We start from the raw sequence: 13647 nt of genomic DNA on the forward strand, positions 1-13647 counted from the left end.
AATAACACACAGTTATATTCAATTTCATGTGCAGAAATGTCCTGTAATTTGCAGGATATGGATGGATTTATCACCAGATAACTCATCCTCCCCGTAATCCTCCAATTTGATTCCACTTACACAAGGACAGATAGAATAAGTAGTGAGGCAAGAAGGAAAAAAAGAGCATTTAATGGAGTCTGTTTCAAACAGGCATGGATTACTACTAAACATGTGCTTCCTTCTATGACAGCTAAAAACAGTCATTACAATTGAGAAACCATAGCTTCTGGGTAGAGCTACTCTCACACACCCGTGGTTTCCTGAGAGTGGAATATAAATGTCAAAATAAAAAAAGAAGATTTGAGGGGTTTTGTTAGATCCCAGTGATTTCTGAATCTCATCCATTCAGCCCCTTTTTGTTGTATCTATTACAGCTCCACGCTGTCTTTTCTGCAGCCTTCTCTGTCATGCATGTTTAAATCTACATTACGTACTTACCTCGGCTGAAAGGGAGGATTTTTCAGCCCATTCCTTTTTGGAGCTTTTGTCTGATAAACCTAATCAGTCTCAGCCTTCATTCTTGGATTATCAAACAGTGGTATCAGGATGCTGGGTGGAATAGAAATGTACCAAACACTGATTTAGATTTCCTTTTTAAATCAAGGCCATTTGATAATCAATTGTGCCAGATATATTTAGAAAAACTCCCAGTTTGTAACTTCAAATCAAGAAAAAGGTAATTAGGTCCAGCAATGTTGACTGTAGCTAATATCTTGGTATTATGCATGAGAAAAGAAATGCATTGGGAAAAACAGTATCTTTTTACAAGAACCTACGCAAGACCAAAATGACCTTTTCTTTATTAATGGCCTGGTCAGGCTTTATAAATGAAGTCTGCATGACAAAGAAGCAAAGAAGGACTTGAGGACTACTGACAGAATGCACATGGTGACAGGTAATGCATCACACTTGAAGACAGAAAAGCAGCATGTTTTGTAATTGTCCTCAGCGATATAAATTACACCTGTTTATTTAGCTGAGCAGTGACTTTGATTTATGTAATGCTGACGAAGGTGGCACTGCGGTAAAAAATAAAAATACGGGATTATTTCTGTGTTTTGAGTATTTACTTGTGAACATTTGTTACATCTGTGGTTGTCTTCAGTCATGCAGCGGGGTGTATGGCCTCTATTGCTCTGGCCCTTTCTGCGAACTGTAAGTATCCCACTAGACTGTCAGGAAGAGCAGGGTAGCCCCTCCCGCTGCCCCTCCATCTCCCAGGAGAAACTTCTAGACCGAGTCATCCAGCATGCTGAACTCATCTACCGTGTCTCAGAAGAATCATGCTCTTTGTTTGTGAGTAACACCGTGCACTTCACCAAAATGCACTTGTGCGCCGTATGGGGAGGGGGAATGTTTGTTAGATCCGTTGCATCCACAGGCTCTTACAGTATAGCATAAAAGGCGTAGATTTAGCATGTGTATAGCCTCAGGAGAAACTGAATCACTCTTCACACTGAGGATCACATGACAAGAGAAAATTATTTCCACTGTGCCTAGAAAGAGAGGGTTGAACCGAAAGGCAATCTAAGAAAATCCATTACCTATAGGGGGAATATTCTTATCCGCTAATGTTGGGCATGAGTTATTTTTTTTAAATATTTTTATGAAATGTGAAATCAGCATTTTGAAAAGCAGTGCTGTAGAAGCACAGCCTTAGGCAAAGGCTACAGTGACAGCAATGCAAAAATTTGGGTTTAAGAAGCTGTATAATACTTTTTATTATACAAGTAGAAAGAACTTGTCATAAAATTTAGTCATCCAAAGAGCAATGAAATTCTGTTGTTTCCTTACATGTCAATGCTGAAGTGTAATTAAAAAGAAAATGGCTCATCAGTTATATTAGGAAGGAAGGGGCATATTTCCCAAGGTACAGTATGTGTTTTTCTTATCATTGAATCCAGCATGCAGTCTAGCAACACTTGGAATGAGCTCTACAATGAGAGCAAAAGGACTTTTTGTTGGCCTTTTTCACAATATGCTGGACCAAAAGCACTGACACTCTCTGTTAGATACTCTCTGTTATTTGCTTTTGATTCTGACATGATCATCGCCTCTCTGCCAGGCTTCAAAGTAATCTTCTATCTCTCTTCTGAGCCAAAGATATTTTATTGAAGAAGCAGGCCTGAAGTGGAGTAATACGAATGTGATAATGATATACTGCAGCAGTGAGAGCGCAGGTTTTGCAGCCTGTTGAATCCCCTTCACTCCGCGGCTCGAGATCCAAAAAGGTCTTTGAAATGGGGGTGATGTAGGACTTGTTACTGAGAACACGCTGCATGAGGTCTACAGATGAGAACATGCTGCAGAACAAAATGAGTCTCTGCTGTGTCTCCAGTGGCTGAGATTGGTGGAGCTTTTGTCATTGTTTTCCTGATGTGTCTTTTTGTGTGTTCTTGTAATTCTGTACCTATGAGAATCGAAGGTTTTCAAATCACTTGGAAAAATACACTGAAGTGTTGCTCGCCTATTTTTTAAAAGGCTTTTTTAAAAGGTTAGGACTGAAGTGTAACCACTATAACATTGCCTAAAAGCAACAGGATTCCAAAAACAAACGCAGAGCGGAATACTGCTGCTTATGACCTTCAGTTTTGAATATGGAGAATAAACTTAACTAACAATAAAAGACTGTCTTTATTCTACATACTAAACTTTAAGGTTAAGTCACATCCATGCACTTTATGAGTCTGTTTTTTCTCATGATTGTAGGAGGAGATGTTTATACCGTTCCAATTGCAGCTCCAGAGGAACCAAGCTGGCTATGCATGTATCACCAAAGCCTTACCCCTCCCCAGCTCCAAAAGTGAAATCCAACAGATATCTGTAAGTACATGGCTGCTGATCACCACAGATTTTTCTTTCTCCTTTGTCAGGGTCTTTGATCTTAATCGTGTAATGTGTGTGTGTGCCTCTGCTTTTATGTGCCAGTGCATATAATTATTCTTGTGCATACACGTTTGTGGTTGTGTGTGGGTGCCAGCTTTGGGGTAGTGTTATACATGTCTGTTTGCATGCACAGGTCTGCTCACAAATCACTTTGAAGCTGCAGTGGTACTAAGAGCCCAAACTTTCTTCTTTTATTTAGTGTGCAAGTGAACCTCCCCTCTTATGTGTCCCTGTCAGGTGTGAAATGATCAGTCGTTTGCTCTAATTACAGTGAAAGGTCCTCAGATATCACAAATATACTTGCCTGTGTAACATTTCAGAATACTTTTCCCTGTGCTGTCTGGGGTTCTGACCACTGTCCAACTGGACATAGCCTTTCAGGCCAAATGTCAGCTTGATCAGCAGTGTGGAAACTAGATTGAGCTACTTAGCAAAAGGGCATGTGAAGGGTGATTTGGCTGATGTGCACTGTAATCTGGTTAATGTGAAGTTCTTAAATAATCCTCCTTCAACCAACAAAGGCCAAGTATTTATGGCAAAAGCAATGTGTTCAAGGACTGAAATTTCGCTATATTGAAACTGCTGGTTTAAAAGTTATGTCATCGCTATAATGGTAAATGGGATCTTTGAAAGTGCATATACTGCAAGGCTCTTCTTTATGTTAATAATTTATCCTCTGCCCTTTCTGCTGAAATATTGCCTGCTCTGCGGTTTAATGGCCATTTGTATGGTGGTCATTTGCACTTGCTTTAGAGTCTGCTCTGCTACAGGGAATTTACCCATGACACTGCAACCCACTGTTGTTGCTCAGTGTTTCGTAGCTAGCAAGCCCTTGATCAAAAGTCATGTTTTTATTGAGTTATGAAGTTTTTTTGATCACTTCTGTTCATTGCTGTCTGATATTAATTTTGAAGGGCAACAAGGCTGCTGTTCATAAAAGACATAAATGTTCCCAACAACATATAAACATTCGAGGGTCAGCTCATACCTAGGGGGGGTGTATGCAAAGCAAGCTATATTTTCAATCCATTCAAGATACTAGAATGCCTTAAAATCGGAACATTATTTTGGAAAAAACATGTTAGTTGCTGAGGAAAAAATGAATCCTGTAGAGCCTTCCTCACGTATTGCATCAAATCTTTCTCCAACTGTCTTCATCATTCACAAACCAAGGTATGACAAATGCTGAGTTAGACTTATTTTCACTCCTGCTACCAAAAAAGAGGCAAATCTGGCTTATGTTCCTATTTTTAAGTTACGCAACATAGGTAGGGTATGACTTTGGCATAAAAAGCATTACTAATCTTAAAACCTATTTTTGTTACGCTACGCTTCGGCGGAGTTCACAGAGCGAATGTGTAGCTGACAAATCTGCTATGTTTGAATCCATGCCATAATAATCTGGGCTGCTCTAACTGCAACTCAAGGATCTTCAACAATGCTGAGTAAATGTGGTCTTCAGTACTATGAACTGAATGTTAGTTTAACAGAAGATCATTGGTAAATAAAAATAACATGGGCATAAACTATTATCTGAATGACAAAGATCAAAACATTTTATAACAAGGAGCTTGGGTCAGGTTGAGGTAGTCAAGTTTTAAAAGGGGCCGATGTGTACAGTACAGTAGTCAAAACAACTGACCAGTGTATCTGTGATCATTCAAGTGCATGTCCACGAACAGGGAGAAAAATCCAGCAGTATACTAGGAGCCACATTTGTGACTTATTCATGCAGATTAATCCACTAAATCCACCAGGTGTTGACTGTAGAACACCTTAGCTTTATGAAACCTGTGCCCGTCGCCCTGGTACGTTAGTGAAAGCACAGCTGGATGGTGGAGCTTGAACTTAACACCTTTCTTGTAAATCTTGGATTTGACTGTGGTGAATGCGGCGTGCTTCTTGGCAAGCTCGCTGCTCATGTCTGGGAAAATAAAAATCTTTTGTCCCTGTTAGACAAGCTGTTCCCGTTTCCTCGCGAGGGCAAGTACCTGCTCTCTCTGTTCATAGCGTAGAAAATGAACGATCATGGGTAAAGGATGTTCTCCTTCTCCTGGTTAAGGTTTCGTTTCATCTTGCAATATGTCAATAAAACAGTGAGACATTATAATCTGAGGCCAAACGTCCCTCGCAGCCCTCAGATAGGCCAGCTACTCCTACTCCTACAATTTTGGAGGTCTTTTGTCTTGCATTTAAGAAGACCGTTTTCAGTGTGGAGCTGTTTCACCTGTAGCTCAAAGCTAGTTAGCCTGACACTTGGGTCAGAGAGAGGTGTCCATTGCAACCGGAATCCTCCACCTTGATGCACACTACATTTTAAGTTGTCTGAATCGGACACAGTGAGGCTTGTATTTTGGCCAAAATTGCTGCTCTATAATTCTCCAGCTCCACTTTTAGGTCAGAGATGGTCAGAGAGTTAGCTTCTCCAGCTATAGCAACCATTGTTTTATTCATTCATTCTGTTCTTCCCGCTCTTCACCTGTGTGCCCTGCAGGACAAGTGGTTGCTCCACTCTGTGCTGATGCTGGTCCAGTCATGGATCGAGCCTTTGGTCTACCTGCAGACCTCACTTGATCGCTACGATGCTGCTCCTGACATGCTACTCAACAAGACCAAGTGGGTGTCTGAGAAACTGATCAGTCTGGAGCAGGGAGTGGTGGTCCTCATCAAGAAGGTGGGTCAAATCCCATTTCTGGATTGTTATAAACTCACACATGTATAAGATAATTTAATTTTATTATAAAACACATAAGAATACTGCATACTAGAGCTTTACTCCTTCCCTTTTTGTCTCTGTTTCTTAATATTCCTGTTATGTTTCCAACCTTTCTCCTGCAGATGTTGGATGAGGGAATGCTGACCGCAAACCACAGTGAACAAGGCCTATTTCAGTATGATGTGCAGCCAGAGATGTTGGACTCTGTCATGAGAGACTACACCTTATTCAGCTGCTTCAAGAAAGACGCCCATAAGATGGAGGCTTTCCTAAAGCTACTCAAGTGTCGACAAACTGACAAATACAACTGTGCATAAGACATGAAGTGAAGCTTTTAAATAATACAGCTTTAAATGAATTCCTGAGGTCGGTAGCCGTGCACTTAAAGATATGACCATGCCTTAGGCGATTCAGCCTTGCTTGCAATGCAGTACATTCTTTATTGATTGTTTTGGAACACCTTCATACAAAACTAAGTAGGTGTAATGCTGTGCCCTTTCTACAACATACCGCATTTTATTTTCCTGCTCAGTTGTTATTTTAACCTGGCAAAGGCAACAGAGGGCAAACTCCCAAAAGATTATTTGCATGTCGAGCTGTCAAAAAAATCTGCATACCCTGCCATTGATTTCCATTTTCTTTGTTCTTAACTGGAGTTTGTATTCCTCGCTGGCTCTCGGAGTGTTTTGATTATTCCCACGGCCCCAAGAGTATTCAGTGAGACGGTTTCACTTCTGCATTAGTGAAATGAAACACTTTCACCGGAGACGGGAGTCAAACAGAGAGCAATCACTACTTTAAAAAAGACACACATTTTGATTGGTGCAAGAAAGTGTGAGTGAGGCAGAGAGAGAACAAATAACAGCTAAAATGAGAGGCAGGCAAGACTTATCTTGAGTTTTTGGTTAGATGCAGGTTTAGATTTGCCGAGTGCTCATGAAAGAATCAGGAATATTTCTGCCCCTAAGCGTGCCTAATTTAACACGAATGTAATAGAGGAAGCTTGTTATTCACGTTGAATGATCAGGAGTGGAACTGTTCACATTTTGGTTGTTAGATGTAGTGAATATGTAATGCAGATTACAAATATATTTTTTGTAATCTCGTGTAAATACAAGAAGCCCAATGTATTGTGAAAACCTTTTGAGTGAACTGCTAATTTAAGGCGCTAATAAAGCAAATTGTAGAAAGATAAGACACTTTTGTTTTGAAATGTTCTTTTGTGAGTGAGCTAGCGAGTGTGATCAACATCTTTATCCTGTTTTTGGTTCCATAAATGAGGGAAAACTTTCTCCAAAGTCAAGATTAAATCAATGAAGTTTCTGTTCTCAGTTCTGCCCTTTCCACCCCCAAACACAAGAGGGCAGTAGTGCTCTTTCATCAAGGTAATGTTAATCACTTTATTGCCATGCCTTTTATGACATGTTGTATTTCCAAATGCTAAGCTTAAATGCACTGGATCAGTTCAGAGAGAATCATTTTTAACTTGGGGAGCGGGGCAACCAGTATTTATATATTTTTTACTTAAGTAATGTAAATTAATATATTATTTTAGTTATTCATTTATTTACTTTAGATATTTATGAAACAAAATGTGTGATAATGGAGTGCATGAACCATAAATAAATCCTCATAGAAAATATTTCATATGCATAACACCATGATGTCATAGATCTCTTGATCTATGTGATCCCAGCAGCCAAAACATAGCACCTGCAGTAGTTATCCCACTTACACTTAATAGGCTTGAAATTGGCAGGCTGCATTGCTTGTTCCTGTTTACATCTGCTACCACACCATGAGACAGGGAAACAATAAAAAAAAGCAGCCGCCATGAGCATTTTTCCTTCTTATTCCCCCCCTTTCACTGATCTCAGGTTTCTTCTTGATTTTTTTTTCACTCTCTTGAGTGTCCTCCATCCTCTGCTCCTCCATCCTCTGTGACCATATCAGAAGATGTAAATCAAGTCTTGTGGTTGCCCCGGTGAGTCGGGTGTCAGCGTGGAGAGGTGGTGTCGTGTGGTGTGGGTGGATGTTGGGGCAGGATGTGGTAGGGGGGCCTAGTGTCAGCAATGTCAGGTTCAGCTTCCTGTGGCCTAATCACTTCAGTATGAGGGCTCGGAGGAGATTGGGTAGCCTCTGTTCTGCTCTGCAGGGTTGCAGCACCACAGCCTCAACCTTGTAGTGCAACCCTCACCTCACCTCGTTTGGTTCCTGACAACACGCAAGTAATCATAGGCGAGGTAAAACCCCGTGCCCCCACCCACTTCTCCAGCTTTGAGGCCATAAATATTAAAGATTGGCTATAAGTAGTGAGAGGAGGGAGGGGATCAGAGGCGGGAGAGAAAGATGTTAGGGAGTGGAAGGGGAAAGAAGGACACAGGGATGAAGGGAGGGGTGTGGGGCCCGGGTGATTTCACAGTCTAACTATTATAACCTGAGGAAAGGAAATCTAGACTGCTGGGATGCATAAGTGGAGCAGAGGAGGCAGACAGAAAGGAGAGGGAGAGGAAAGGAGCAGGAAATGTAAAGAAAATGGACTGAGAGACGGAGGCAAAGAGAGGTAAAGAGGGCAGTTGTTTCTTTTTTTTTTTTTTCTTCCCTCAGCGGTGATGTGAAATTTGTCAATCAAATAGAGAGAGAGAAAAAAATAGCGCATAAAAATGAGAAAGGGAGAGATAGAGGTAAAAATGATTGGGAAAGAGTCTGAGCACAGCTCTGAGCAGTGTGACATGCAGGGAAGTAGGTTGGATCTAGAGAGAAAATGGATGGCTGGAAGGCAGGTACACAGCTAGAGGAGTTAGGTTGGGAAGTGGTGTTGGCTTGATATGAAACCAAGACTCAAAGTACGAAGTCCTTAAGCCTCCACTGGCTCGGCTGGCTCCCACACTGTTGTTTTGCTTTCATTTATGGCTCAAAACGACAGCTTGGAAAGACCTAAAACGGTCTCACAGCCCCTGTATGATCTCCCACACTGAAAACCATGTAGCTCTGTGCCTCTCCTTCCTCCTCGTTTTCTGTGCTTTAATGACATATTTAGGCTGTAGCAAAGAACGTGTCACTTAAAGGGTTTGTATATGTTTGCTTATGTAGAAGTAGAAAAGGGAGGACGAGCAGAGGTGAGAGTAGGAAGGCGGTCTTTCCTTTACATCTAACTTCTGACAACCCGGGCTGCTGCTTTTGCGATACAGCCGTTTCTATCATACCACTGCAAACAAGAGGGAATTGGTTTGGGCCATCAAAGAATGGCATAAGGTCTCAAATAGAGCCAACCAACCAATCCTGAGCACAGTACACCTGGGGCTACATCATGCACAGCTGTCAGCATGTGCATATGTGTGCGTGTGTGCGTATGTTAATCTTTAAGTCCAGCATGTCTGTTGGACCAGTGACACGTCTAAACCTCTGGATGTCCAACCTCTCTTCACCCTGTGCCTCTCCTTTGGCTCCCCAGACGAGACATCTCTTCAAGGCTGTGTGGAGACGTAGAGAGGGTCAAGAGGTCACAGGGATCAAGGGCATCCTAACTGTTCCAATATGGGAAAAGATGTCATGTTGTAACAGCAGCTAGCTCAGGTTTCACCCAGGACAGACGCTGTTTTAGTGGGCAAAAAAGTACGCAATGACAGCTAAAGACAGCTGCTAACATCCCACATGGGTAACCATTCCCACAGATTTTCCTATACACATAACAGAATGACATAATATATATAAATATGCAGCAGATCATTAATATTTCCTTTGACATTACATTAATGATTTCATTACACCTTCAGAGAGAGCTAAGAGGAAAGCAAGTTCCCCTTAAATGAAACAACTATTTGGTTTTGCTGTTGTTTACCCAGCTGTTAAATCAATGCACCGCTATCTTACAGTGTTTTTCACTGTTGTTGCCATTATGTAACCTGCATGTGGTACGGACACTAAAAGAGATAATACCTCAACATGCAGCTATGATTAATAGGGGAATACACCGGTCATGGTGAAACAAGCCCTATGGGGCATCTCTTGGTTTGTGGCGAGGAATTAGGTGATTACCTCAGAGACTGTGGGGAAACGGGCTGAAGCTATGTGAACTCAGCAGGGAAGAGGCCATCAATTGTCCTAACCTGAAGCTCTTCGCTGTAGCAGGGAATCACAGATTTGTTGTCCAGCACATTCCAGAGCTGTGAAGACATGGAGAAAACAGGGGAAACATCAGCGGGTTGTAAATAAAAGCTCCAGATGAGGAGCTAAAAATATGCGCTTTTAAACTTAGCCTCGTCACAGCTTCTGTCCCCTGTTTCACAGACTTCCTACAGCTGCATTCACTGAAGACAAAGTTATATTTCTAGGTAATTTGAATTAGGGATTTGCTCATATATATGAGGGGTCGGCTCATGTAACTAAGAGGGGGACGGCGGTTAGGTTTAGGCAAGAAAACTACTTGGTTCGCGTTCAGGAAAGATCATGGTCAGTCATCTCTAACAACTTACGTGACAAAATAACTCAGTGTTTATATGTGGTTTCACACTGGCCTCCTAGGTCAAATTCCTGTGGTTGTTGGACCCATCCACCTAAGAAGACTTTTGCAGTCTTTACACTATGTCCTTTGCTTTGAATGTCTTAAAATGACACGGAGGAGATTTAGATGGAGGTTGTTGAAAGCTAGCTACGTCTCAAACAGATGCTAAAGGGTGCAATGTGCGACTATATATGACGTAGTGGGCCACTGACCAAGCATCATGTTTAATGCTCTGGGAGTGAGACCAAGCACATTAATACTTATCTATTCATTTAAAAATTTTAGTTAGAATAATAACACAATATAACTGGAGGAGCCTGCTACAAAAATTGCTTACGGTGAGGTTGTGGTGTTGTTTTGTGCAGCAGTTACCGACTGGTCCAGCCACAGGGTCCAGATTTCTCCTCAGTCATTGGTTCAAGGTCCACACAGTTTAATACCTTCAGTGTTTGGCCATGTGGTCGAGCTAGTTTGCTGTCTCTGTCAAGTAGCTGTCCATTAGTCACTCACTCTACAGCAGGAAACAGCACTTCAGAATAAAAGCTCTGTGCCGGAAATTCACTGTACTTCAAAATAAAGTGTGTTTTTAACAAACATGACAGGTTTGCACTTGTGGTCCATTCAGAATGGACCCCACAACTCACTTTTGGACCGCGACCCACCACTTGGGAACCACTGATTTTGTTTATATAATGTTGCATATTGCCTGTATGTTGCTATGCATATTTCTCATCCTGTGTGCCTAAATCATGTTCCCCGGAACACCACAATATCATTGCAACAAACAACTGATAGTCAAGTCTTGTCAATTTTGAATGGTTCTAATTATTAAATATAGACTTTTTTAAATAGCTGGTAGTTATACTGAAGTAGACCTTGTAAACATGCACAGCATTTTATTTGGATGATTGACCCAGGGCTTTTAAAAGTATTAAAATATTCCAAATATCCTCCTTATGAATGCATTAAATGAAAGTGTGCATTCAACAAACAGTAACACTGCTTGCCTGAAACTATTTTGAATATTTGAATTCCAACCTGAGAGTTTGACTACAGTACTCGTCCTTGGTCTTGGCTAAAATGATCACACGTTTTTTTTGGTCAACTAAGCTTTCGATATTTTCTTAACTAAAATGTTCAGGCTTTCATCGACTAAGACAAGCCTTAAATATTAATTTAGGTAATTAAAAAATCATAAGAAAGATAAGGATGACTAAATATGACTGAAACTCACATGAACTTTTGATCTCAGCGCTAAAAATAAATCTAGACAGCTGAAAATTAACACTATTAGTTATCATTAATTGTATGGCTCATTTGTATGAGTTGACTCAGTTCGTGTGATGTACTTCTTATGAACTGATTTAAAAATATATATTGGAGGTAGGTTTGCAGAAATGTATATAAAGTGCTCAGAACAGACTTTTAACATGTGGAGAAACGTCTGTGGTGCAAATGTGGAATGGATAGAGTATTATAACAGAGCACCTACTGCAAAATTCAGCTCTTTGTTAATGCCCTCAATCAGAAATGACATTCTGCAAGCCTTGAGTTGTATTCAGCCTTACACAGCATTGTACACACTCTTGTTTATTGTATGTCATTTTATGAATGAAAGCAGCAATTGTAAGTCTATTCTGGCTTCTCCACAAAAAAAGCTGATTGTAGATGAAGTTTATAGTTTCTGTTATAAAGCATCGAGATGCTGCCACTCACTTCCACTCATCAGCTTATTGTGGATATAATGAGAGACAAAGAAAAACATCTTAGATGACTGTATCTAAACCGGCGGCTGTGGAACAAACGCCTTCACTTTAGGAAAGAAAAACGAAGAAGGCGGACAGATGCCAAAAGAAGCTGAGCTTAAATCAATGCAATTTCCTCCCTTCACGTCTCTGGCCAGAAGGACCTTTTGGAGTTTTCCACCAGTTTTGCTTTTTTGTAAGAAATTCTTTCTGCTTGGAGATGTACTGTAAATCACAATGCACATGGACGGGCTGAGCTGGTAAGAGAAACGGAAGGTTGTGAAAGGGCATATATTTGTCTTTCTGCCAGTATGCGTCTGCTTATGTTTTTCTTAGATCAAGACACAGGCCTAAAAATCTCGTGCATTTCCTCCACTTCAGGAAGCACTTTCATAACTTCAAATATAATAATTTCCTTTTTGGAAAGACGCCGGGGATTATCCATGTGTATTTGGCTTTCATTTATCTGTTTTCTTCCCCTGAAAGAAAAGGATTTGAGAAAAAAGGGGGAGCTCACAGATAGTAAATGGTTGGACCTCTGGCCTCTGATCCTAAATGGGTTTTGATAGGTGTGGTGAATTCAGTTTCGGCTCAGGGATTATGATTTACCGCCTCTCTGGTTTGGCTCCAGGAAAGCAGCACTCACATCCTCTGCCTATTTTCCTGTTTGTTTTGCCTTCCCTTGGTGGTAGCAATACTGAACGTGAAAGGTATGCTCGAGGAATTCCTCCCATCTCCGACATAGGGTACTACAAAGAGGAAGGGCTGAGGGTGGACGAGTGTGAGGCATTTTAAAATAAACTAAAGAAATTTATTTAGCAGATGTGAAGCAATTACAAAACATTTGTGAACATGCAAAGAAAATGTTCAAATTTGAAGTGTCCTTAATTAATTCCTCATTAATTTACAATGTATTTTACCAGTATGTGGCACCATTAAGACCCTTAGAGGAGTAAAAGTTGAAATGAGGCTGGGAAGTGGAAAAGATTTTTGGAAGTTTGCTAATATTCCCATGCAAAATATTTATTTCAGTCATAGCAAACGTATGTGTATTGTGTTTGGATAATGATTCCACTACACGGGTAATGTCTCTCTCTCTCTCTCTCTCTCTCTCTCTCTCTTTTTTTTTCAATGTGTGATGTTCAATATTTGGATACTACTAAATTTGTACCCCTTTCAAATTTAGATAAAGAGCCAACCTACTACTCCTACTCCAACACTACTCCTGCTTATGCACTGTTTGTACGTATACCTACAATACCTGCACCAAAATTTGTATATAGCCATTGTAATCCTGAGTGGGTAGTTTGTGTATAACCCACGTAATTGGGAAGGCAGTGATAATGTGACCAATGCACTGAGTAGAGTAGCAAAAACAAGTAGTATAAAGACTTAAAGACCATGTAAAGAGGCAGGTTTGGATGGTGGATTGGTCACTCAACACAGGACTTTTCCCCAGGAGACCGGTGTTTGGAACTGTGTGAAGCCAAGTGACTTTAAGGCACACTGTCACCATGTTTGTTTTCCTAAAACTAACCAAAGTAACTTAATTTGCCTAAACCTAACCTGTGCATCTTTACTTACCTAAACGTAACTTAACTTTTAAGTAACGTCATGGTGGGGTGCTAATTTATTAGATGTCATATAAAACGTTATAAGAAACGCTGTATCTGACCATTGTTGATTTAATCTTAAAAAGAAATAATAAAAAAAATGTAAAAAAAAATAATGATCACACCAGCATTACTTTGCTG

The 13647-nt window shown here is 40.6% G+C and overlaps 1 protein-coding gene across 1 annotated transcript; it reads left to right on the top strand.

The window, feature by feature from the left end:
• The first annotated feature begins 890 nt into the window (after positions 1–890).
• smtla (somatolactin alpha) lies at positions 891–6839 on the top strand. Its single transcript, XM_033630568.2, has 5 exons — positions 891–937; positions 1148–1338; positions 2752–2865; positions 5423–5602; positions 5767–6839. The coding sequence occupies exons 1-5, from the start codon at positions 922–924 to the stop codon at positions 5959–5961; spliced, it is 696 nt and encodes a 231-aa protein (XP_033486459.1). The 5' UTR covers positions 891–921; the 3' UTR covers positions 5962–6839.
• The last annotated feature ends 6808 nt before the right edge of the window (positions 6840–13647 follow it).

The sequence above is a fragment of the Epinephelus lanceolatus genome, chromosome 4 (assembly GCF_041903045.1).
Source record: "Epinephelus lanceolatus isolate andai-2023 chromosome 4, ASM4190304v1, whole genome shotgun sequence".
NCBI lineage: Eukaryota > Metazoa > Chordata > Actinopteri > Perciformes > Serranidae > Epinephelus > Epinephelus lanceolatus.